At 42.2% G+C, this 23,933-nt stretch overlaps 1 protein-coding gene across 1 annotated transcript in view; it reads left to right on the top strand.

Moving 5' to 3' along the window:
• The first annotated feature begins 372 nt into the window (after window positions 1–372).
• The window catches only part of NUP85 (nucleoporin 85), a 29,773-nt gene continuing 6,212 nt past the window's right edge, over window positions 373–23,933 (top strand). Inside the window, exons 1-14 of the mRNA XM_075177855.1 lie at window positions 373–476; window positions 2,182–2,275; window positions 4,687–4,858; window positions 5,536–5,606; window positions 6,336–6,379; window positions 7,921–7,990; window positions 13,909–14,030; window positions 14,711–14,845; window positions 18,705–18,827; window positions 19,063–19,194; window positions 21,677–21,783; window positions 21,940–22,023; window positions 22,918–22,983; window positions 23,213–23,364. Of these exons, the coding sequence (XP_075033956.1) occupies window positions 441–476; window positions 2,182–2,275; window positions 4,687–4,858; window positions 5,536–5,606; window positions 6,336–6,379; window positions 7,921–7,990; window positions 13,909–14,030; window positions 14,711–14,845; window positions 18,705–18,827; window positions 19,063–19,194; window positions 21,677–21,783; window positions 21,940–22,023; window positions 22,918–22,983; window positions 23,213–23,364 (1,408 nt within the window). The 5' untranslated portion in view covers window positions 373–440. The remainder of the gene's footprint in view (window positions 477–2,181; window positions 2,276–4,686; window positions 4,859–5,535; window positions 5,607–6,335; window positions 6,380–7,920; window positions 7,991–13,908; window positions 14,031–14,710; window positions 14,846–18,704; window positions 18,828–19,062; window positions 19,195–21,676; window positions 21,784–21,939; window positions 22,024–22,917; window positions 22,984–23,212; window positions 23,365–23,933) is intronic.

The following is a 23,933-nucleotide window of genomic DNA, read 5'->3' as shown; positions in this document are numbered from 1 at the left end:
TTATTGCCTCATATGCAATCTCGGCTATATATATATATATATATATATATATATATATATATATATATATATATATATATATATATATCCATATATTTACTTAAAGAGTATTATGCAACATGCAAGATCTGATCTGATAAAATGTATGGACATATGACATAGATGGGCTCCATAGTCTATGACCTGGCTAGGTGTACAGACTCAGCAGCAAGGCGTCCCTGGAGACTCTTATACAACGTTCTCTCCTCCAAGTGTGTGCATGATATTGCACATGTTATGTTTACTGGACAAGAAAGCCCAGCCAGTCTTTGATGTGACGTATAATGTAGGATAACCCTCCTACACATCGCACAGGATTGTCTCAGGCAGTTACGGGGACAGCCCTGGGGTCCTTCCCGGGGTCTTTGTAATCACGCGGGAATCCGGAAAAGCCCTCAAGAATGATGGAGGAACTGGATGTGGATCCCACGGAGACTGTAACTATACCGGCCTCATCTGTTTTCACACTGCGTCCTCTTATCGCACGATGTGCGCTGACTGTAGCGGCAGCTCTGTAGTAGCTTCTTACCCCTCTCACCACTTACTGTATACCAGACACACTGTGCTGTGCCCCTGTGTGCCAGGCAGGTGGGGGGGAGTGTGCTGTGCCCCTGTGTGCCAGGCAGGTGGGGGGGGGAGTGTGCTGTGTGCCAGGCAGGTGGGGGGGGGGGGGGGGAGTGTGCCGTGTGCCGTGTGCCGTGTGCCAGGCAGGTGGGGGGGGAGTGTGCTGTGTGCCAGGCAGGTGGGGGGGGGGGGAGTGTGCTGTGCCCCTGTGTGCCAGGCAGGTGGGGGGGGAGTGTGCTGTGCCCCTGTGTGCCAGGCAGGTGGGGGGGGGGGGAGTGTGCCGTGCCCCTGTGTGCCAGGCAGGTGGGGGGGGGAGTGTGCTGTGCCCCTGTGTGGCAGGTGAGGGGAGTGTGCTGTGTGCCAGACAGGTGGGGGGGAGTGTGCTGTGCCCCTGTGTGCCAGACAGGTGGGGGGGAGTGTGCTGTGCCCCTGTGTGCCAGACAGGTGGGGGGGAGTGTGCTGTGCCCCTGTGTGCCAGACAGGTGGGGGGGAGTGTGCGGTGCCCCTGTGTGCCAGACAGGTGGGGGGGAGTGTGCTGTGCCCCTGTGTGCCAGACAGGTGGGGGGGAGTGTGCTGTGCCCCTGTGTGCCAGACAGGTGGGGGGGGAGTGTGCTGTGCCCCTGTGTGCCAGACAGGTGGGGGGGAGTGTGCTGTGCCCCGTTTGCCAGGCAGGTGGGGGGAGTGTGATGTGCCCCGTGTGCCAGGCAGGTGGGGGTGAGTGTGATGTGCCCTGTGTGCCAGGCAGGTGGTGGAGTGTGCTGTGTGCCAGGCAGGTGGGGGGAGTGTGCTGTGCCCCTGTGTGCCAGGCAGGTGGGGGGAGTGTGCTGTGCCCCTGTGTGCCAGGCAGTTGGGGGGAGTGTGCTGTGCCCCTGTGTGCCAGGCAAATGGGGGGAGTGTGCTGTGCCCCTGTGTGCCAGGCAGGTGTGGGGGGGGTGTAGTGTGCTGTGCCCCTGTGTGCCAGGCAGGTGGGGGGAGTGTGCTGTGCCCCTGTGTGCCAAGCAAGTGGGGGGGAGTGTGCTGTGTGCCAGGCAGGGGTGAGGAAGTGTGCTGTGTGCCAGACAGGGGTGAGGGAGTGTGCTGTGCCAGGCAGGGGGAAAGGCAGGCTGGCCTCCCATCCCTCTCTCTCATCTAGTTGCTTTGTTACATACAATAAAGGTTGCGCTTCAGATAGAACTGCCTCTACATTTTTTGCAGAAAAATAAATGTTCTATTCACTGATAAAACTTTATCTCTGAGGCCTGTGGGGGACACACGCCTGCTCTCCCTGTGATTTTTCTCTGGTTGGTTGTTGATGAGACCTCTGGTATTCCTAATTTTGTTCCCCCCTTGTTGTCTTTTGTTGTGGGTGATTTGGGGCAATCCTGTCTTCAGGACGGACCTGTGTTTTTTGTGTGTTTATAGTGGGAAACAGGCTGTTATTCTTCTCCCACATTGGCCTCAGAGAAAAAGGACTTATTAGGCGTACAACATTGTTTTTTAATTCCCATCTGCTCCAATTCCATAGACCCTCAGTCTTAGGAAGCGATTAAACATTTTCTTTCCGTATATTCACTATTGTGTCTATTTGACTTATTTTAGACCATTCCAGGATTAGGGCAGAAAAACCGTCACATTGGATTCAACTGGGCACCAGGAGAGTTGTTGCTGTATGAGACTCACTACCCCATCACAGGTGGATAAATCCTATTCCTTACAGCATATACCTTTCCCCTAACTAGCAGAACTGTAGGATTACCATGCCAGGGACTCTACCAGTGCTGTATTGGGTACGGTTCCTGCGTTTGTAGCAAGTATAAGGGGAAGTACCCACAGTGCTGTGTTAAACTCCTATGAGGTTCTTTGCATAAGAACACCACTGTTCTCTTAGTTGGGGGAATGTTTACTAAAAAATGTACTTATGACTGGACACATCCTTTGAAGAGCACTTGTCTGCATCCAGTGGAGACAGTCCTTTCTTGTGATGCATTCTCATGATTCTTGGTTCAGACAACTAAATCTCCATGGTCTTGAAGTCAGATGCATTTTACAGACGGTTTAGTAACATTGTACAGATAACAAAAAATGTGCTATTACTCTCAAAAAGTATTCTGATATTTCCTTTGCGAGTCATGTGATAGACAAATAAAAACGAATATCTCAGTTGCTTTGGGATACAGAGTCCTTCATATTGTCACCTCTTGTTTATATTGGTTATGAAAGGTTCACACGAAGTTTACAAAATGTATCAGATATTCAACAACTTAACAGGATTTTATACTAATAAGTCTCTGAAAGCAGTACATAATTATATAATATGACCTCCACATGGAATATGATTCCGTGAAGAAATGTATCTTCAATGTTTGGGCACTTGTGGTGCCCCTTTCTCAAGATCCCAACATTAAATACAGAGGTGAAGTAATTGTAACCTCCAACCTTAGACTATCAGCTTTAAAATATAAAAAGCATAACATTTTTAAAACCATAATAATAAAAAAAAAAAAGCAATGGGAGTATAAATTTAAATTGAAAGCGGGATGGAATAATGAGCTGTATATGTAACACTAAGACACACAAAGCATATACAAATAATTCAATATGGCAGAAGAACTCAAAACAGAAACACTGTTTGTGATGAAAACCATGATTAACACAAAGGAATTCAAAATGACTGATTGCATTATGACAATATTCCAGAAACAAAAGGCTTATATGACAAAGAGAAATCAAGGTGCAAGTTTTCTTAGAGGAGAAACAGGAAGAATTATTGCTGATCTCTGGGAAAAAATGCCTATGCAGTGAACGCATGCTTCATTTCAAGCCAGATGACAATATGTAGAATATACGCCATGATCTATCCTCCCACTTGCTAAGATGGCCATTACCTTGAAACAGTGTCTCTCTATAGAGACCAATGATCTCTGTCTGAGTTTGTCTCTCCTCTGTTAAGCTGTCGAAAACAGAACAGAAAGTGGGAATATTTAATGACTGTGCTTCAGGCTCTAACAGCAGCATTTGCAATGCCAAAGGTCGTACAGAAGGGTGCTTCAATGTGCTCTGCATATATTTCTGCAGCTACTGTTAGATGCTGTCTATTAGAGGGTGTATCTAACAACTTTTGCACGAATTAATAGAAATAACAAAAGTGGCTAAGGTGTCTATTGCATGTAAGCATTTATTCATTGCATTGTGTTGAAGCACAGGTTAGTTTAAGACCATTTGCTCAGTGCCTGCTTTGACCTGTTCGCGTTGGATACTTAAAGTGCATATCAACAAGTCTAACCATGTGATAGCATAAATGCTAACTATAAAATGATTTGGAGATGCTCCCTAAAATATGACATATGATATGATACTTGTAATCAACTACAGTTAAGGAAACAGACCACATCTAAACACTGACTGCAAGAATCTTTTTTTGTTTTTTTTTAAGAATGCCTGCAGTGTTTAATGAAACCTATTCAGCAGGCCTCTCCTGCAGTTTATCACTTGGAGACCTTGATTGTACTAGATTCTGCAATGTGTTGGGTGGGTTACATTGGATGTATAATACAGTATGCAATATAATGTCACCATTATAGGCTGTTGTCATACAAACATGTTAGAATGCCAGATTCTTTTAGCCCCCAAAAAATGTTAAGCTCTCACTTTGTCACATGGTGGATCTTTATAACGTTCGCTAAGAAGGGGCTAATAACAAACACTCCCAGTATTAGACTGTGGGATTTTCATTTCATAACAAAAAAGATTAATTGCAGAATTCATTTTTTTGTTGCTTATTATATGTCATTAACTTTGATGCAGATTTAACCAGTCTCTTGTCAGTCCGTATCATCCATCTCCTTTCTTGGAGGGATCATGTATTCAGTCAGCACATTGTTTCTTTAAATTATTTTAACTGAACACACCTGCTTTGTTGTTATAACTAGAAATATAACAGGTGGTCCACAGACCTAAAGGCAATGTGATAGGAGTCAATCTTGGGGGCAGCTGACCTGTAATGTTAGCAATTTCATATGCAAAACAAAAAACATCTTCGCCAAAAAAGACATTCGATCATTTAACAAAAAAAATTGTCTCTGTTCTTTTCCTCTGACACTGCAGATGCTGCTCGTATTACTACTCCTCCAGCTCTCTGTCCCCTCATGTATGTGGTACGGAATGATGAAGATATCTACTCCCCAATCCTGCGCAAGCTGCTGAATGAGTCACACAGCATATTTGTAGGCTTACAGAAGAGCGAAGAAGAGACATCCAGCAAGACCCGCAAAGCACAGTACGTGACCATGTTAGGGGAGTGGGTCGGTGGGGGATCATTTATGAAAAGTATGACCCATGCAGCACTTGCTTCTATATATGCAAAATTGTACATCTTTATTCTGTGATAGTGCAGAGCGTGCTGGTGCTTGTAGTTCTAAAGGTGTTGGGAGGAGCCCAAGTATAGGGTTCTGACAATATGCTGCGGGGTCCCTGCTACCCATCCTATCATAGCCTAGTGCTGGTAGTGACTATTATTGCTGCTACCAGCCCAGGATAGAAGCCCACTTTTTTGGGGCGGGGGCTGGGGTCACCCTGTGTTTTTTTGTTTTTGTTTTTTTAATTGTGTATTGCATTATTTGTTAAGTTTACATTAAAATGCCAATCATCATCACCAAGTAGATCTCAAAAGCATCATGATATGTTTAAAGCATATTATGCTCTTTAATCATTAAAGCGCATTTAACATACTGTGCTTAGTCGTACCTGTCATAATTGTGTCTGAACAATACAGAGGTAGAGTAGAATGTTGCACAACAGAATGAGTCCCCTGCCCCCCACCCCCAATAAAATCTATGAAATGAGCTCAATGTGACACATCTTCTCCATGTGGACTTGCTTTCTGGGAAAGAGTCTCTGTTTTCCTGCATGTGTACTAGCTGTGTTTTGATACTATGTATATTCACTTTTTCACAGGCTGGTCCGAGTCAGTAAAAACTATCGCTCGGTTTTGCAGGCTTGCATGGAAGAGATGCATACACTGGCGGGTAAGAGTTGCAGTCTTATAACTACTCTTCTATAACCGTTTTTGTTTTAAGATTTGTAACACGAGGAAGCATTACATCCCTCCAGGACTTTGTACTTTTAATACTTCTATGTGCAATAACTTTTAGCCATATTTAATGATGTACCACAGGGCAGCACATAATAACAGAGCTTTATATGTGTGCGATAATAAATGTCCCTACTGTAAATTATAATGATATTATAAGTCACCAGTTAGTTTCGTGGCCGTATCAAAAGAGGCCACAGGTTTTCCTAATGAACTGTGAAACAATTTAATGAGAACTCACCGTTTATATATACATTGTGTATTACATGACGGATCTTCCTGTATCCATCCGCATTCTAGGGCAGCTATAGACGTACACCCCATAATTCCCTGTGCTTTTAGCATTCTGAGGTTCATTACTGGCTCTGTCCCTTTGCATAGAAATAGTCTGAATTTAATTTTCTTTATGCATTTTGTCATTTATAGCTATTGTATCTGTCTCTCTCTTATTCTTTCTAGACCATGTTGGTACTCATGCTTTTTCAGTCTCTTCGCTCACTGTATTCTGCTCGCTCTTTGCCAATACTTTTGCTCAATTCATATAGTTTTCTGTGTCCAGGTACCGTTGCCACCCTGTTGTGTTATGTTCTGGTTGTCAGCGCTGTACACTTCTACCTTTTACCAGCATTTTACAAATACACTTAATAGTAATTTTGTCTTTCAGTTTCCATACGAGATCCAGCTCAAAGTGCCAAGTGCTCTGCGCAGGTAGGTAAATATGTTTTCAATATAGGTTTGTTGAGGTTTTTTTTGTTCTCTGCTATTGCAAAATATGTCACTGAAATACAGCTTCAATATGATTGTATGCTCACTAATCCAATCAGTGCGTAGTGTAGTCTGTAGAGTAGAGTTTAGTGCAAATTAAAAGCTATATATAAACCGGGAATAATAAGAAGACTATGAAGCAAGCTAAAACCACAGGGTGCAATATTTTAGTTCAAGGCATAGATTGTAAGCTTGCGAGAAGGGCCCTCTTGCATCTCTGTCTGTATGTATTACCCAGTATTGTTTTATCACTGTTTGTTCCCAATTGTAAAGCGGAATTTGCTGGGGCTTTATAAATGACTGATGATGGGTGCACAGGAAACTGGTCTATCTTCGAGAATATTGTCAGTAACCTTATAGCGGGGAATCATTATAGCCTGGAAGAGTGTAATTTGTAGAATACGTGAACTAGAGAACTCACGGAGGGGGAGCCTGTGAGAAGTCTGCCCTGTTTAGTACATATGTAAGGTTTCTTGGGTGACTAAGGTATAACCAAAGAGGTAGCGTCCGTATTAGGACAGTCAAGCCAGCAGTTTCAGTCTCTTTGAAGCTTCTGTTTGGACATTTTAATTTTAGAGTACAACTTTTTTTTTTTGCTAAGGAGGGAGGCACTGACCACAGCTCACCTTTGCAGGACCGTAAGAAGTAATTGGGAGACCCATCTCCAAAAAATTAGTTTTCTATCTTGAAATATAGTTTCATACAGGGTTGCTTTCTGGAGTTATGGCTCCAGTCATACCCTATAAGCAGATCTTGGCATTCGTTAGTAATCGCTATCTGCATTTTATTGATCTTTGTATTATGAGAAGACTGAAATCTCCTGGAATGTGTTCATGCATTTAGGATATGAGCTATTAATTTTGATTGACCGGAACATAGAAAAATGGAATCTAAATATATAAATGGGGTCATGATCTCCAGGTAATATGAGGCTACAAGCTTCCTGTCAACATCCGCCTCCCACTGCTCCCAACTGGAAGTTACCACACGAGAAGCCATTGTCTACGTTACAGAGCATTTAGCAGAGGAAAGGCTGCATAAATAGGAGGGCCCTGTGGTAACTGTACTGCTAGCACATGTCTAAGCTGCAGGTACCAGTAAAGATAACTGCTAGGTTCAATTCGTCCTTGAAATAAAATTAGACTTTTTGGGATGCAAACATTTAGACTTTTCCAAAAACTTTCTTAGGTAGTGCAAGAAATGTATCTAGATATATGCCCATAAAATAGCAATTCACATGGATAGTGTTTTCAGCCATTATTGGTGGAAGCTCAAGTTTTGGGGCAGTTTTGTCTAAATCAGCCAAGTTGTATGATGGATAGAAAACATTACTTTCCTATTAGAGCGTTATCTAAAATCTAGTAGTCAAGAAATTTCTGAACTGTTTGTAAATGTTATTAGTTGCCCCTTATTTGATATGTGCATTTTATATTTGGCTGAAGACCAGTTTTGCTTTAAGCAAATACCCAATTTATGTGTTCTAGCTGTCCTTCCTGTCTGCCATGGAGCTGTGTTGGAACCTGTGTGAAATACTCTTTATTGAAGCTGCCACCGGTGAGTCTTTGGAAAATCCCAGACACATGTTAATATTTATTCCTGCTTCACATATCTTCTACTAGACTTCAGGGTTTAAAGATTCCATGGTAAAAAGACATGATACTAAATGAAAGACACATGTACATCCACTAGCTCCTTTCCAGTATGCTGGAATCACAGATAAAATGTAAATTTGAAGAAGACGACTTTTTTTAACAGAATGTGTTAGAAATGCTCATAAAAGCATTTGTCTTTGCTCAATATAGACAATGTGGCTATGCTGAACATTTCCAACACATGTTAACTTCTTGCTAGAGAACTAGATATTTAATGGCTCATTCCAACCAAAGCAAAAAAATTGAAGTAGTGTGCATAATACCCCCCCATTATAATGACTAGTATAGGGCAAACTCTCCATTCTGGTGGCTTATTAAAAGCAGACATACAGACAAGCAGATGTACATCCCACCATTCTGTAGGCTAGTGTAGAGCAGGCACCCCCGTTCTGTGTTCTAGTGTACAGCAAATCCCCCCTCCCCCTCCTGTCATTCTGAGTGTAGTAGAGCATGTCCCCCCTTCCCAATCTAATATAGAGTAGGACCCACTGCACCCCTTCCCTGATTATGTTTTCAACAGGGCTGATCTTTAAAGTCATCGTTCTTCAGTTATTTGAAGCTGGATGTATCTTGTGTCTGTGCTTGGCTATTTTCAACAGCAGATCAGTAGTTCTCCAAATTGGACAAACAACTCCTTCTACCTTTACATGTGGAAGAAAATCTCTCCCCTGTCCTGGTTAGCTTGTGTTATGCAGTGCAATACACTTTGTATTCATACTAGTTATATGTAAGTTACTACTAACATTGTTTCTCATGCAGTTTCATTGGCCCGGATTTAACTACAGATAGATTTATGTGCAGATGACGCTTCTCAGATTGATACGAATACTAGGGTCAGTCGATCCTCTCACTGCTTCTATATAAGCATATGAGACACAAGTAAATGTGACTTTTCCTAGGTTGTAGCAGTTGTAACTCCCTGTATAAAAAGGGCATTATGCGTCTGGCAACACAAAAGTACTCTGCTATAAGGTTCCAGGACGTGGGTCGCGTGGGGACATCCGAGAGATGCTGTCGTCTGTTCTAGCAGGATCAGATAGAGAACCATTAGCATGGTGCCCACATAGTCAGATGCTGATCTGGTTCAACTGTATTTTTGGGCACACATGTTGCAATTTGCAGTCTCTTTGGCATAAAAAGGCTTATTTATTATTCTGTGTAAGGGACCCTTATCTAATCGCTGATCTTGATTTGGCTGTCACCGACAAGGGTACAAATATTTTAATATCTTTACATGAAATTAATTAATAAAGAATCATTCATTACTTATGGTGTCTGTCAAACATACCTTGCATATTATAATTAGCTTGAGGTGGCTATTAGCAGGGTTATCTTTGAGTGATTAGGGCTTGCCGTACATTTTATTGAACATTGTACGTGAAAATGATTTATTGCAGGTAGTTCTGTATGTAATAATACAGTATCTACTGGGATATTACACAGGAAATGCACTTAGGAGTTCTGTAACTGTTTAAAAGCACAAAGCTGTCGGCCAAGTGTTTTTATACTATAGTCGCATAAATACAATGTCTAAAATTCATATAGTTTACATTGTTGTGCGCATTTATCATATATAAAACACAAGTGATGGTGATATATGTATAAACTCCTGTAAATAACTTTTCTCCTGAACTACGTCAGTCTGAATGGTGATTTGATAATGCCATGCCGGCCTTCTGTTTCCCATGGTCTGTGGTTGCTGCCATTCTTGGTTATATTTGCATCAGTACATCACTTGGTGAGAAAGAATTGACCGAAGAAATATGGCTCAAGGTGAATCTGCCGTTCCAACCTGTTAATTATAGAAATGAAATGCAAAATAACCCCCCCCCCCCTCATATGTTTTCATTCATTCTTACTTGATTGTAAGAGATGTAAATACTTTACATTATACCTTTTTATAATAGAGGCCTCTTATTAAATGGTGATAGTTTATACTGTACACAGACCTGAATATTATATCCTGTTATAACCTGTAAGACAACAGAAAAATAGCACAAATAATTGCCTCTCCCTTACCTGTGAAGCCCATTAGAATCACATTTTAAATTGGTGTAATTGAGTGAGATAAATTGTACTAAGAAAAGTTATTTTAATAAGTAAATAATTATAAGGAGACAGAAAAAACGCACAGTGGTTTTTAAGACTCATTTATTTCTTCCATGAAAACTTTACTTGGTTTATTATTTTCGCTGGTCTTTTAATGTTTGGTTGACAGTGATAACGTTGGACCTTTAATAGATAAAAATAAAGGATACGTTTTATTATGTTTTGGTCCCTAGTAGAACACCACAACAAATGTAATTCCTTCCTTTCTTTATGGACTAGTACCTACAGACTGAAACATTAGTTTAGTTATATACTAAAAGGTTTGATCTATCTGAGTTGTTTGCACTTGTTGCTGCTCAATGAATTTGTTGTTCAGAATTATCTCTTTTAGTACATTTTTATATAGATTTTAGTTGTCACTCATATAGTCTAGTACTGCAGGTACATCCGGGTATTACAAACTCTAATAGGGTGAGTTATCCTTCCATTTTGTGAGGGGACAAATTGAAGGTAATGCATTGACTCATCGACTGTCTTAAATAACGTACTGATAGTGATTTATACATTTTTATCTTTTTTTTTCCCCCTAAAATTAACTCTAAATGCTTAACAAAGTCCGCTACTTCCGAATTTAATAGACCATATGAAATATCTTATATACTTATGGTGTCTATAAAAGTTTATAACTTTTAAATGGACTCCCAGCAACTAATGAACAGATTGGTATAGCTATTGTCTATGTGCCTCTGGCTTGGGAATAACACAGTATTAAAAAAGAAAATAGTTATACATAAGCATAAAAGAATAGAATCTAGACTAAATTGCTGTTTTGCTGCGGTGTTATAGGCATCATCTGTGAGAGAGAATTCTATTGCAGAGACTTAATGTTTGCACATAGAATAAGCTGTCAACGTAATGTGATATATTGGCTATAAGGGAATTGATCCCTGGTATAATGAGCCTTCTGTGGAGCAGGTATTGAATTTTGGGTTTATGTTAGAAAATCGGTGTAATAGAATGTTTAATCCGCTAATAATCTAATTCGTATTTAGCAATGACAGTATTTTGTATGACTTGTTTTCCCACTTTGTCCATCTGATTTGAATCCGCTTGATCTTCATGAAGTTTGTGGGAGAGCCTGTTGATCTGGTCATGTTAGGTTTTGATAATCAATTCCAGAGTTAATTTAAGTTTTTTAATTTTAATTTTTTTTTTAAAACTTTTTAAGACTTAATGAAAATTTTATGAAAAAACTTCTGTGACTACCTCTCGACTAAACCAGATAGAACCTGGAGGAAGGGATTGTTTGGGGGTGACTCGAGTTAAACTGTTAGGAAAATGGGATGAGTGATCGACTGTATTTATTTAAAGCAATAAAATATTCACATTTATTGCAAAACTAGGAACTTTACCCAGTACTTGGATGTGTTGTGATGTGTGGGGTTTTGATGATTTGGTGGATACTCTCTTGTGGGTTCTCATGAAAATTTAGGATTCTTTTTTTTTTTTTTTTTTTTTGGGAGGTTTCACTTCCTCTTCCTATTTTTATCCTTCTGGGTGTAATCGCTTATTGGTGATTGTATTTTATATATTTTATTTCTTGTTCTGCTACGAGAGGCCTGTTTAGTCAGTGATGGCTCTCCTCTAAAAGACGTGAGTGTGGATTTTTACATGTTTGTGGTGAGCGTATCTATTACCTGGTAGTTATAGTAGTCGAGAAAGAAGGATAAGAATATGGGATAACCTATGTTCGTGTTACATTTAGTCTTTCTTGGCTATCCTTGCTGTTCTGGGTGTAGGAAAATCTGTTTACCTATAAGATTTATATGACGGTGTGTACAGTGATCATGACTGTGAGATGTCTCTGAATTTCTTAGTACAAGTTTTTTTTTTTTAATTTAGAATACACTTTTTTGTATATTTGAAATGTCCTCTGTTTAGTATTACAAACATCTTCCTCAACCTTTTCAATCCTTCTTTTTATTTAATTTAATTAAGATACTTATTCATTATCCTTTTTAAATATATAAAGTATGTATCTATATAATTCAGCTCTTGGTCATAAAGGATTTTAAGCCAATGTTTGCCAAAATTTTTCTCATTATCTGCCCCAAATGTAGGTTCTCTTACAATCCATAAACCTCGAGGGACCAGCGTCTAGGTATTTTTGTCAATGTGGGCATATTCCACCAGGTCTTTTGTTTCACTTTTTATCTTTCTAATTTAATAAATTGAAAGAAAAAAAGAAAAATATGTAAATGTTAAATGCAATTATTATATACCAATATAAAAGAATCAGGATGAAGTTAAAGAATAAGACTGGATGAAAGGCAAATATTGTAAGAAACATTCTGCAGCAAAATCTGTTGCTGTCATTTCACCAGATTTAATTTATTATTCAAAATTTGCTGTATTATTTTACAGTAGATTATTCTTTAGACTGTTTAGAATGTTGTTATGGCATCTTTCTTATTTTTGGTGTTATTTTATCATGACGGTTGTGATAATTTCACCACTTGTCATTGTCTGTTTATGTCTTATGAAAGTTTTTTTCTGATTGAAGTATGTGGATGGTGATGATAACAAAAGTGTATGCGACCACTTGCAGTACCAGGTATTGACCTTTAGTGAATGATTGTCTTTATGTCCAGGTCCTATCAGGTTGAGCTATACCTCTGGTTCTGTGTCCCCCAGTATTGTACTAGAGAAAGGGATTTTTAATGTAAGCAATGAAATCCTGGTATTTATCTCCTTCATGCGTTTGAAAGTCTGTAATCGACATGTAAAATATGCTAGCTGTTCTCCTCTGTGCTGCTGTGGTCAGATCTGCATGTCTGGTACAGCCTGGAGATTGGTATAAAAATTGTGATGTGTGCACAATGTAGAAACTGAACTCTGTGTACTGTTAAGGATATATTTACTAAACTGCTGGTTTGAAAAAGTGGAGATGTTGCCTATAGCAACCAATCAGATTCTAGTTGTCATTTTATAGAATGTACTAAATAAATGATAGCTAGAATCTGATTGGTTGCTATAGGCAACATCTCCAGTTTTTCAAGCCCGCAGCTTGATAAATTTACCCCCTAGAGGCATGGTTAAGTACATAGAAATCTTCAGCCTCCCCTGCGTCCGCACTAATACATCCCAAATAATTGATCTAATAGTGGCATATCGCTTAACTACTAGGTCTAGAAAAAGACAAAAATAATAAGGTGGGGAATAAAAACCCCCATACTTCTGTTCTGGGCTCTGATACGGTGTCACTTCTTCTGTAACACCCCCCTTCCAACATCCGCCTTGACTTAGTGTTAACTTTTTAGAATTGCAATAATTGTGTAACATGCAACTAGGGAAAGAATCATAGCAAGTGTGTATTTTGTTTTCTCCTTCAGTCTTTACTTGTTTTCTATAGGACGATTATTCCTATATGCTGCTTAAACAGAAACACTACCTATCCTGCAGCATAAAGATCATTTGGTTAGACTACGTATATATATCATCGTTTCATGGTAAAAATAGATCTGTCATTGAGGTGCCCGCCATCTCTCGTTGTGAAGCTTTTAAATATGTTTATTAAAATGACTATTGCATTTGATTTGATAGTAGCCTTAAACTACTAACAATCCAACTGTAATACAAAGATATGTGCTGCACTTTTCTGCCTGTTCAGTCACACATTTCTCATTGGGCTGGTTGTAAGTTATGTGGTGTATAGCAGTGAATTGGGGATGATGTCAACTTGGCATGTAATGTCTTTGCTTCCTCCATTAGCTGGGTCCCTTCTGATACTGCTGCTGGACTGGGTGCGTCTCCACGTGTTTGAGGTGGACACTGTGGCACAGGATGTACTACAGAGTGACAACCCCCCACAGCATGATAGATTCTGGGACGCAGTAAGTGTCACCTGCTAGGGAAACTAATTTAATAGCTATAAACTCACCAGCTGTGTTCATCCATGTGGTCTTGTTTGTTTCATGATGAATTAGTGCTGCCTTTCTCTCTACAGTCTACAGCATTACAGTGCATTGATTATGTAGTATAGTATACAAAGCAGGAAATCCAATATAGACATGGTTTCCCTTAATCGTTTGTTTTCTTCTTTAAGCAACTGGGTGCTTTGACAAACGTCCTTTTACAGGAACTATGCCTAAAGGCAAACTGTTTCATGAACCTCACCACTCCCTCATGTTAAGATATTAAAGACTTCTATATTGATGGTATAGGGGTCTGGGAGAGTTGGGATCTCCCCTTTAATTTGCTTTCGTTATTTGCCCTCTATATCATATGTACTGAGGTTTTTTTTTGTTTGATTATTAATCTACACTTTTTATACTGATATGGAATATGTACACTCTTGTGACCTTTGATTATAAATAAGATGAAAAAATAGGTAACTGCAACAGTTAACTAAAGAAAACATACAACAATGCAAAAGTACAGATCATTGCCGATGTGTCTAGTTCAGAATCAAAGGCATTCATTTGCAGAGTTCAAGTGTAAGGACAAGCTGTGTGCTGAATGCATGCTATGAGATGGATCGGTAACCTCTCTGTGTTTTGTACCTTCTCTCCAGATCACTGGTTTTGTCTTGCAAGGGCGTATGGATGAAGCACGGCAATTGCTGGCCAAAGAAGCAGCTGCTTCTGTGAGCACTCGGAGCATGTGCCGAGTTCTGGATGAGCTGTTGAAGAATATGCCCATTCTCAGTGTATGTAACCAATTTAACATGTTCAAAACTGTGTCTTAGCTGTAGCAATGCTGTAGATTGCCAATATTATAAGACAGGTTGCTTAACCTGACTTGTTAAAGACCCTTCTCCATAAATATACGGTGGGAGGCACTGGCCAGCTTAGAGGTACCGAGGGGGTGACTCCACTGCAGCACCCTAAATACCCCCTCCGCCGCCCGTGCGCTTTCAACGCTTGACACCTGTGCCCGGTGTTCCTCAACAATGCTGCAGGGAGCATCCATCGCCTCACCGTGCAATGGAGTAACGGCAGATGGTAAGTGTTATCCTGTCCCGGCACAGTGCTGGGATAGAGGTTCTTGGGAAACCGAAGTGGGCTCAGGGGGGGTGAAGGCAGTCTCCGCCAGAGGGGACAGCCATTAGTTTGCTTTCGGGGCTGGGTCAGGTGAGGTTAAAACTGCAGGGTAAGCCCCTGCTAGGCACTGGATTGGTGGAAGGGGCTGTCCTTCTGGACCGCTTCCAATCCAATTTTGGGCACTGGGGCGTGGTGCATCTTCCTTCCCTGCAATTCTACCCTGTTGGTCTCTCACTCCGTGTGTGCAGATGCCAGAACAGCAGCCATCTTGGAGCTCCAGTCCTCCTCTTTTTTGTTCTTCCATGTATAATGTACCAGGTCTGTGGGGTTGGTTTTCTGAGTGGTTAGTCCCCCAGATTTGTTAGGCTCTAGGGCTGCATTGCAGACACACTGTCTTTGATTGTGTGCTGCTTCTGTCTTGTATTTTATTTTGTGTTTTTGTCCTATTTTTGTCTCATCATATCAGATAGGGGGAGATCTCTGGTTCCGTCATGGCAGGGCCTGCCAGTGCTAGGTCACTAGTTGATTCTGGCTGAGATTGCTCGGTTGATTTTTTTCCAATCGGGGTGCGGCCCTTCCCAGGTTCCCTTCGGCTCTTCAGGGAGTCTGGCGGATTGCGTTCCTGTAGCACTAGGCTAAGGTCCTGTGTGTCCTGTGGCAGCGGTCTGGTTTTGGTTATCTCATTAGAGAGAATGTTGGAATCTACTGCGCCATCTTCCTTGCGTAAGCGCAGGAGTAAGGTGGCGCCCCAGCAGGGAAGCAAGTCAGATTCGGGCGGGGTCCCCATTGGTGCTACTGTCCCATGTCCAGGTGACAGCGCAGATTCTGGAGTCCCACATTTGGATCCTCAATTTCAAGAAGTCCAATGGATGATCTTTTTGGGTCTGCTCTTAGACACCCACAAACTGAGGGTGTTCTTGCCACCAGACAAGATTCAGGCCTTACAGAAGATGCTATGATCTCTATTGGCTATCGGACACATTTCTGTACACTTCTGGATGGATGTTCTGGATAAGATGGCGGACCAGTTTGCTCAGTTTCATGGAAGGGAGTTTGAGCTGGAACTCCTCTCGAAGTAGAGCAGATCTCACCTGAAACTTTCCAGTCAGGTGTTTCGTCTGTTTCCTTGGGTGCGTCAGACGCTCCTTTGGTGGCTGCAGAAGGACAATCTGCAAGGGTCGCCCATTCTCGATCTGATATTGTACCTTGGTCACAATGGATGCCAGTGTTCGGGGGTTAGGGAGCTATATGTCTTCACGACCGCTTACAGGGTCTTTGGACTCTGAAAGAATGCAAGCTTCCAATCACTGTGTTGGAACTGTGAGCAGTGTTCCGTGCTCTTGTCAGTGCGGAACATTTGCATCAGGGTGGTGGAGATACAGTCTAACAACTCCCTGGTGATTGATGAATCACCAGGGCAGCGCCAGGAATCCACTAGCCTTGAGAGAGACACGTAGGATCTTTCAATTGGTCACAAAACATGCTCGGGCAATCATAGTGGTTTTCATCACACTTTCGGAGCAGGCATACTCTTCACCCTGGTGAATGGTCTCTGGATCTGGTATTTCGCGCGTTGGTGGATGGGTGGGATCAAACGGACGTCGACATGATGGTGTCTCGTTTGAACCACAAAGTCGAACTCTTCTGTTGCTGGGCAAGAGATCCTCAGGCAGTCTTGGTAGATGCCATATCTGATCCCTGTTTTACCTCCTTGGGTAGCCATGCTTCCAAGAGTTTTGAAGAAAGTGAAGAGGAAACGTGTTCCTGTTATTCTTGTGGTGCCAGATTGGCATCGGAGGGCCTGGTACACCAACAATCTCTCCATGGTGGTGGGTCAGTCGTGGCCACTCTGACCAGACTTGCTAAGTCAAAGACTGTTTGTTTTGTTTTTTTTTGTTTTTTTTTTCATCTTGGTTTAGAACGTCTGGTTTTAATGGCATGGCGACTGAAGTCATGATCCTTTGGGTGAACAGCTTGTCTTGTAGGGTTCAGGTGTCTGCTCTTTCTGTCTTCTGTTAAAGAAGACTGTCTTTGATTCCTGATGTGCAGATGTTCTTGCAGGGGGTGTTTCATGTAAATCCTCTGTATATTCCACAAGTGGCTCCTTGGGATTTATACTTGGTGTTGAATACTTTGCAGCTTTCCAAATTTGAATCCTTGGACTCCTTATCTGGAAGAGTATCTTCCTTTTGTCCATTTCTACGGCTAGAAGAGTTTTCGAGCTGGTGGCCTTGTCCTGCAAGTCTCCTCTTAAAGATTTTCATGAGGATAGGGTGGTTCTTCGGACCTAACCTTCCTTCCTACCTAAAGTGGTGTCTCGATTCCATGTTAATCAGGACATTGTCATCCCAGCTCTGACCAGGTGTCTGTCTTCAGAGGACGAAGCTTCTCTTCGTTCTCTGGATGTGGTCAAAGTTTGGTGTACTTATGTGCGTAGGACCCACGACTTGCACAAGACTGAGGACATTTTGGTCCTCTATGATGTACACAAGGAGCTGACCAGCTTCTAAAGTTAATATTATTCTGTGGATTATAGCTCTAATTTGTCAGTCTTATGCTGAGGCGGGGAAGCCTGTTTCTGAGAATCTTCAGGCTTATTCCACCAGGTCGGTGAGTGCTTCCTGGGCGGCACTTCATGGCGCCCTGACTGCACAGCTGGTCCTCTGTTCATATTGAATTTCTACAAGTTCAATATGTTTGCATCCAGGGATGCCAGTTTTGGGAGAATGGTGTTTTGTGCTGTTTCTTCTGACTGTTCCCACCCATGATGGCAGCTTTGGTAGTCCCCAATGTACACGGTGTCCCCCAATGGATTGGGCAGAAAATACGATTTTTATACTTGCGTTAAATCCATTTCTCTTAGTCCATTGTGGGACACCGGGCTCCCACCCTTAACACCCTGGTTTCTCCTTCTGTGTGACATGTTGTGTTTTGTATTCAGTAGGAAGATGTTGGTTTTTCCTCCTGTATGTTCGTTTATTTCTATATTTGACTCCTTTTTTTGTGGGGCTTGGTTAAACACAAACAGAGGGGGGGGGGGGGGGGGCTATGGACAGGTATTAAAATTCTTAAAGTGCCAGCATGCCTAAATCCCCTACATTATACCCCAGTGTACTCCGTGTCCCCCACTAGACTAAGAAATTGATTTAACATATAAAAATCCTATTATTTCATGATTTGATTTATTCTTGTGAATGTAGATAATTCACAACAAAGCTGACACAGTGTAAAATTGCAAAAAAAAACTATAGAACATACTGAGGTACAAATTTTGTACGAACTCCTGCCAGCAAAAGAAGTTTAAAAAAAAAACCAAAAAAAAACACCCACTTTATTATACTTTGCTGGCATTAGAGCAATGTATTTATTGGTTGTTGATTTGGGATGTTGGATGCACTCACAGAAATATGGCAGCATGCAGTGTAGAACTTTGATGGTTTTCTGCATAAAAATAACTGTTCTGTAAGAGGACGTACTGTTTTTCCCTTTTGGTTTAAAGTTTTTTGTTTTGTCTCTTTGATGCAGTCTGCAGGGTCGCAGACACTGACCGAATTTGAATTAAAGTGGCAGAACTGGCAGGAGAAATGTGCTCGTCACTTGCAGGGTGGAACCTTCTCATCCAGTCCCCAGATGGAAGCCATCTGCAAGGTGAGTGTGGCTGCTGGGCCCTATTTGGTTTGTAATGTTATTCTTTTCTGACACTCCGTAGACTATATAAAAATAGACATCACATAGCTGATGGGGTGGGGTCTCTGATTATGTTATGTGTGTAATGTTTGAGCTGTGTAGATTCCTTTTACCAATTGTATGATGTGCCTCCTCTCTGGATGTGTGTGAGTTGATTTGTGGCCAAAGCTGATTGTATTTTCTACTTTACAAATAGGTTTTGCTGGGAGACGAAGAGACTTTGCTGGAGAAGAAGGAACTAATGACGACCTGGTATCATTTCCTTGTGTCACAGCTTCTCTTCACACACCCAACCGTTAAACCAACAGAGATACATTCCTACGCTCAGGTTACACGCAACCCATGAATCTTCCACTGAAATGACTATAAATCACAATTGCACTTGGTATACCACAGTGATGGGTGACTAGATATACTTCAAGGGCCACATGTGCGGACCTCCAACCACCAAAATCACTGCCTATTACCCTTAATGTCAAGAATAAATAAACAAAACCCCAAAACAATGTCTGCACCCTTGCATCACTCATCCCAAATGTGCCCACCTGCGCCCAAACTTCACCCCACCACTCAGATCTGCCGCTTCCAACACCTATGAAATGCCCTCAGATACCACATGTGCTCCAAAACTCCCTCAGATCCCCCCCATGCCCTTGCATGTCACTTAGACCTCCCCACATGCCACTTGCACCTCCCTCCCTGCAGTTACCTGCACAGCCAGACCCCGTAGAGGGAGGAGGGAGAGCACATGTTGCAGACTGCACTGCTCTACCCACTCCTCTAATAGTTTTTGATACATAACCTCCCTGCAGTGCATAGAGGAGGTCAGACCACACAGAAGCCAGCTGCTCCCAGTCACTCTTATTCTTAGCTTTATAACAAAGCAGAGAATGAGGCCGATCGGGAGCAGCTGGCTGGGGGCTGCAGATGAGGGCTCCACGGGCTGCCCGTCGCCCACCACCGGTATAGCAGAATGCAGGATCCTTAGGGCAAGCTCCGCCCCCTAGGTGATTGGCCAGTTCTAAGAATATCCTCTTTATTTCCTCACAGCTCCAATCATGCCTCTGTTTTTAGGTGTCCTGTTAGGAGGTAGAGGGCAGGTTGTTTGCCTGTATGGTTTTAAAGAAAACTGAGAATCTGTCAGCGTGGGAACCATGCAGAGGTGCAGAAAGGAGGGAGTCCGGGTCCCCTCTGTGAGCACCCTCAACCCTGCCCCTTACATGGCTCCTGACAATATTATAACATGTCACCAGGGGAGGAGGGACAGAGCTTTGTTGTGTGTAGAATGCCCTGGTTACTTCTGCTGCCCTGATCTGGTGTCTGGTGGGGTAGCTGCTACCCCATGGTCCGCACTATTTAATTTATCAGTTTGCAAGCTGCATTCAGCTACCCTCCTGTTGTCGCAAAGGAAACTTTCTTTACACTACTCTGCCTAGCATTGCTCTACCCTGCACACAACAAACCTCAGGACCTGTGCCGTGTCCGGCTCTCATCGCTCCTATGACAGGGTAGAATCTTTTGGCTCTGTATGCTATGGTTGGATTTTATTTTTAGTAATCCTCTGCAATTTTCCCTTGCTTTAGTCAATTCTGTGCCTGGATCCTCATGACTGCTTTCTTTGGATCAGGACAGCTGGCTAGTGGGTTGAACAGTGACTGGGGACCCTGGGTTCAACACAGGACTGTTATGGGATGGATAGTCTGAGCTTATATCAGTAGGTCACAGGAGTACAGCAGGTGTAGGCGTCTTATAGAAATAGCACAGTGTTGTTTACTGTTCATAAGAGCTGTTACACACAATATACCCACTTACAGGTAGCGGATGTTACACCACCCATACAAAACCAGGCATACTATTTTGAATGGAGTTTTCAGGGCCTAGATGCTGAAAACTGCATTGACAGCAGATAGATTACAGTAAGTTGTTACTGCTATAAATCCAGAGTTTAGTGGTGAACTAGAAAAGCAAAAGCTGGCCCTCAAATTGTGCACATGTGGCTCTCATACCCTCTTACTGTTTGATTTGTTGTTTACCTTTTACAGTGTTTTATATATGTTTCATCTCCTTCTGAAAAGAGGCGTTTTATTTGTAATAGTTTTTAGATGTGCTAAAATCATTAAAGACAGGACCTGCTACTAAAGTGTGAAATTTATAGTTCTTTATAGAGGAGTTCCTGAAGCGGCCTGTCTTGTTGCCTGTTGCACCAATCAGCAGGCAAATGTTCGTTTACCTATTCAATAGAAAACATGTCTACTTCAATTCCAAATGGGAACAAATAGAATGTTCTGGGTTTAAAATTCTGATAAGATTTTTACTTTAACCTCTGAGATGTTTTCTATGACACTGTCAGCCAGTAACTCCTATGCCACAATAGGAAGGACACAGGACATTAGAGGGTTGAAAATAATATGAACATATTTGATATCCTGAAATGCCAGTAATTGAGGGCAGGGGAGGGCTAGCAAATTTTACCCTGGGTGGCAAGACTCTAATTGGCAGCCTATTGGGAACATTTTAAAGGGGGAAAAAAATGCAGGTGGCCCACTATGGGACTGGCTTGGGAGGGGAGGCAGATGCCACCCTGCCCCCCAGCTCCCCCCTGATTGAGGGTCTTGTAAAGAGAAGCCATGTGGATTAGGGTAAGCGGTGTGTGTTAGTGGAGAGCAGGCCTGAAGCTGGTATTTAGTTTGCAGGCAGCATTTCACTGCATGGATGTATGCTGGGTCTTCCAGGACAAATTTGGGTAAACAGTGACATTTTTAACTGTTATGATGGGATTTTCATCCTCTGTCTCCCTCCTTTCCTATCAGTCCTGTCTGGACATCTTTACCACCGGCGAAAGCAACTCTGAGCCACTGGACAATATCCTGCTCGCCGCTTTTGAGCTGGATATTCATCAAGTCATCAAGGAATTTAGGTAAAAGATAAGTCTCCTTGCCCTAGTCATCCATGCCTGTCTTAGATGCTGTGTTGTAGCTTGTTTTATCCTGTTGTCTGTATATGAAATCCACATTCTTCCCAGAATTCAAGCTCTTGCCTCTAATTTAACCCTCTACCCTCCCTGTTTCCACAGCATTGTTTCAAACAACTGGTGGTTTGTGGCTCATCTCACGGACCTGCTGGATCACTGTCAGCTCTTCCAGTCCCACAACTTATAGTAAGTAATAATCTGTTTAATGATGAGTGTTGTCTTGGAAAACTAAAAAGACAATATTTAAAGGTAACTTACGTTACAGCTTTTGGTATTCAGTGTATGATACTGTTGCCCACCCGAAGCCACAGGATTCTTACTACACTAAATAATGCAACAATGTAATACACTGACTTTTTCAAAACGTCCTATTTATAAAGATGGAAACACCACTTGGTGGCACAGTAGTGAGCATTGCTGCCTTACAGCCTTGGGGTCATGGATTCAATCCCAACCAAGGTCCTATATGTGTTGTTTGTACGTTCTCCCCATATTTGTGAGAATTTCCTGCCACAGGCCAAAAACATACGTGTGTGTGTGTGTGTTAGCGCGCGCTGCATAATATAATTGGTGCTCTATAAATAAACCGTAATAATAATACAGTATATAAGAAGAAAGCACAGGAATGTGATAAGCAGCACTGTGGCATAGTGGTGAGCGCTTCTGCCTAACAGCACTGGGGTCATGAGTTTGATTCCCGACCATGGCCTTATCTGTGTGGAGTTTGTATGTTCTCCCTGTGTTTGCGTGGGTTTCCTCCAGGTGCTTCGGTTTCCTCCTACACTCCAGAAACATACTGGTAGGTTAATTGGCTGCTATCCAAAAAATAAATAAAAAAAAATTGACCCTAGTCTCTCTCTCTGTGTGTGTGTGTGTGTGTGTGTCTCTCTCTCTGTGTGTGTGTGTGTGTGTGTGTGTGTGTGTGTGTGTGTGTTAGGGAATTTAGACTGTAAGCTCCAATGGGGCAGGAACTGTTGTGAGTTATCTGTACAGCGCTGTGAAATTAGTGGCGCTATATAAATGGTGGTGATGATGTTATGGTTAAAGCCTCAAGTAATACTGTTCCTCCCTGTTGTACAGTTTTGGGTCCAACATGCGAGAATATCTCCTGCTGGAGTATGCATCTGGTCTCTTCTCCCATCACAGGTAATTTCCTAATCTATATCTCCTTCATGCAGATGATCCTGAATGTACTGCTGTTATTAGTGCTTGGCTAATCAGTCTGTCTATCCCTGAGCACCCATCAACCACTTTATTAACACCCGTTTAACCATTTTTGGTAGAGGCAGCCAGTGTGTAAATATGTTACGTGATGGAACTGAGATCCCTGACACCAAAAGACTCCTAAATATGAAGAGCCATTTCTTTCTTGCAGCCTCTGGCAGTTGGGGGTTGATTACTTTGATTACTGTCCTGATTCGGGCAGAGTTTACCTTGAGCTTCACATGGAGCGGATCCCTCTGACCACTGAGAAGAAAGCGCTGAAGGCATTGCGGATCTGTGAGCAGAGGCAGATGACTGAGCAAGGTGCGTCTTGAGAGAATATGTAGCCTACGCAGGCCTTTGGTGGTGTTACAGATCTTTCATCCAGCAGTAGACTAGTACCTACATTTCTCCTACTGTAGTCACTTGTAGTTCGAAACCTGATACCATATATAGACACCGATCAGCCACAACATGAAAACCACTGACAAGTGAAGGGATTAACATTGATCATCTGGTTACAATGGCACCTGAAAAGGGGTGGGATATATTAGGCAGCAAGTGAACAGTCAGTTCTTGACGTTGATGTGTTGGAAGTAGAAAAAAATGGGCAAGTGTACGAATCTGAGTGATTTTGACAAGGGCCAAATTGTGATAGCTAGACAACTGGGTCAGAGCATTTCCAAAATGGCAGGTCTTGTGGGGTTGTTCCTGGCATACAGTGGTTATTACCTACCAAAACTGGCGACAGGGTCATTGGCGCCCAAGGCTCGTTGATGTGTGTGGGGAGCGAAGGTTAGCCTGTCTGGTCCAGTCTCACAGAAGAGCTACTGTAGCACAAATTGCTGAAAGAGTTAATGCTGGCTATGATAGAACATGTGTCAGAATACACA

This window comes from Mixophyes fleayi, chromosome 6 (assembly GCF_038048845.1).
Source record: "Mixophyes fleayi isolate aMixFle1 chromosome 6, aMixFle1.hap1, whole genome shotgun sequence".
NCBI classification, from domain to species: Eukaryota; Metazoa; Chordata; class Amphibia; order Anura; family Limnodynastidae; genus Mixophyes; species Mixophyes fleayi.
The sequence above is the reverse complement of the archived record's forward strand: the minus strand, read 5'-3'. Positions and strand labels throughout refer to the sequence as shown.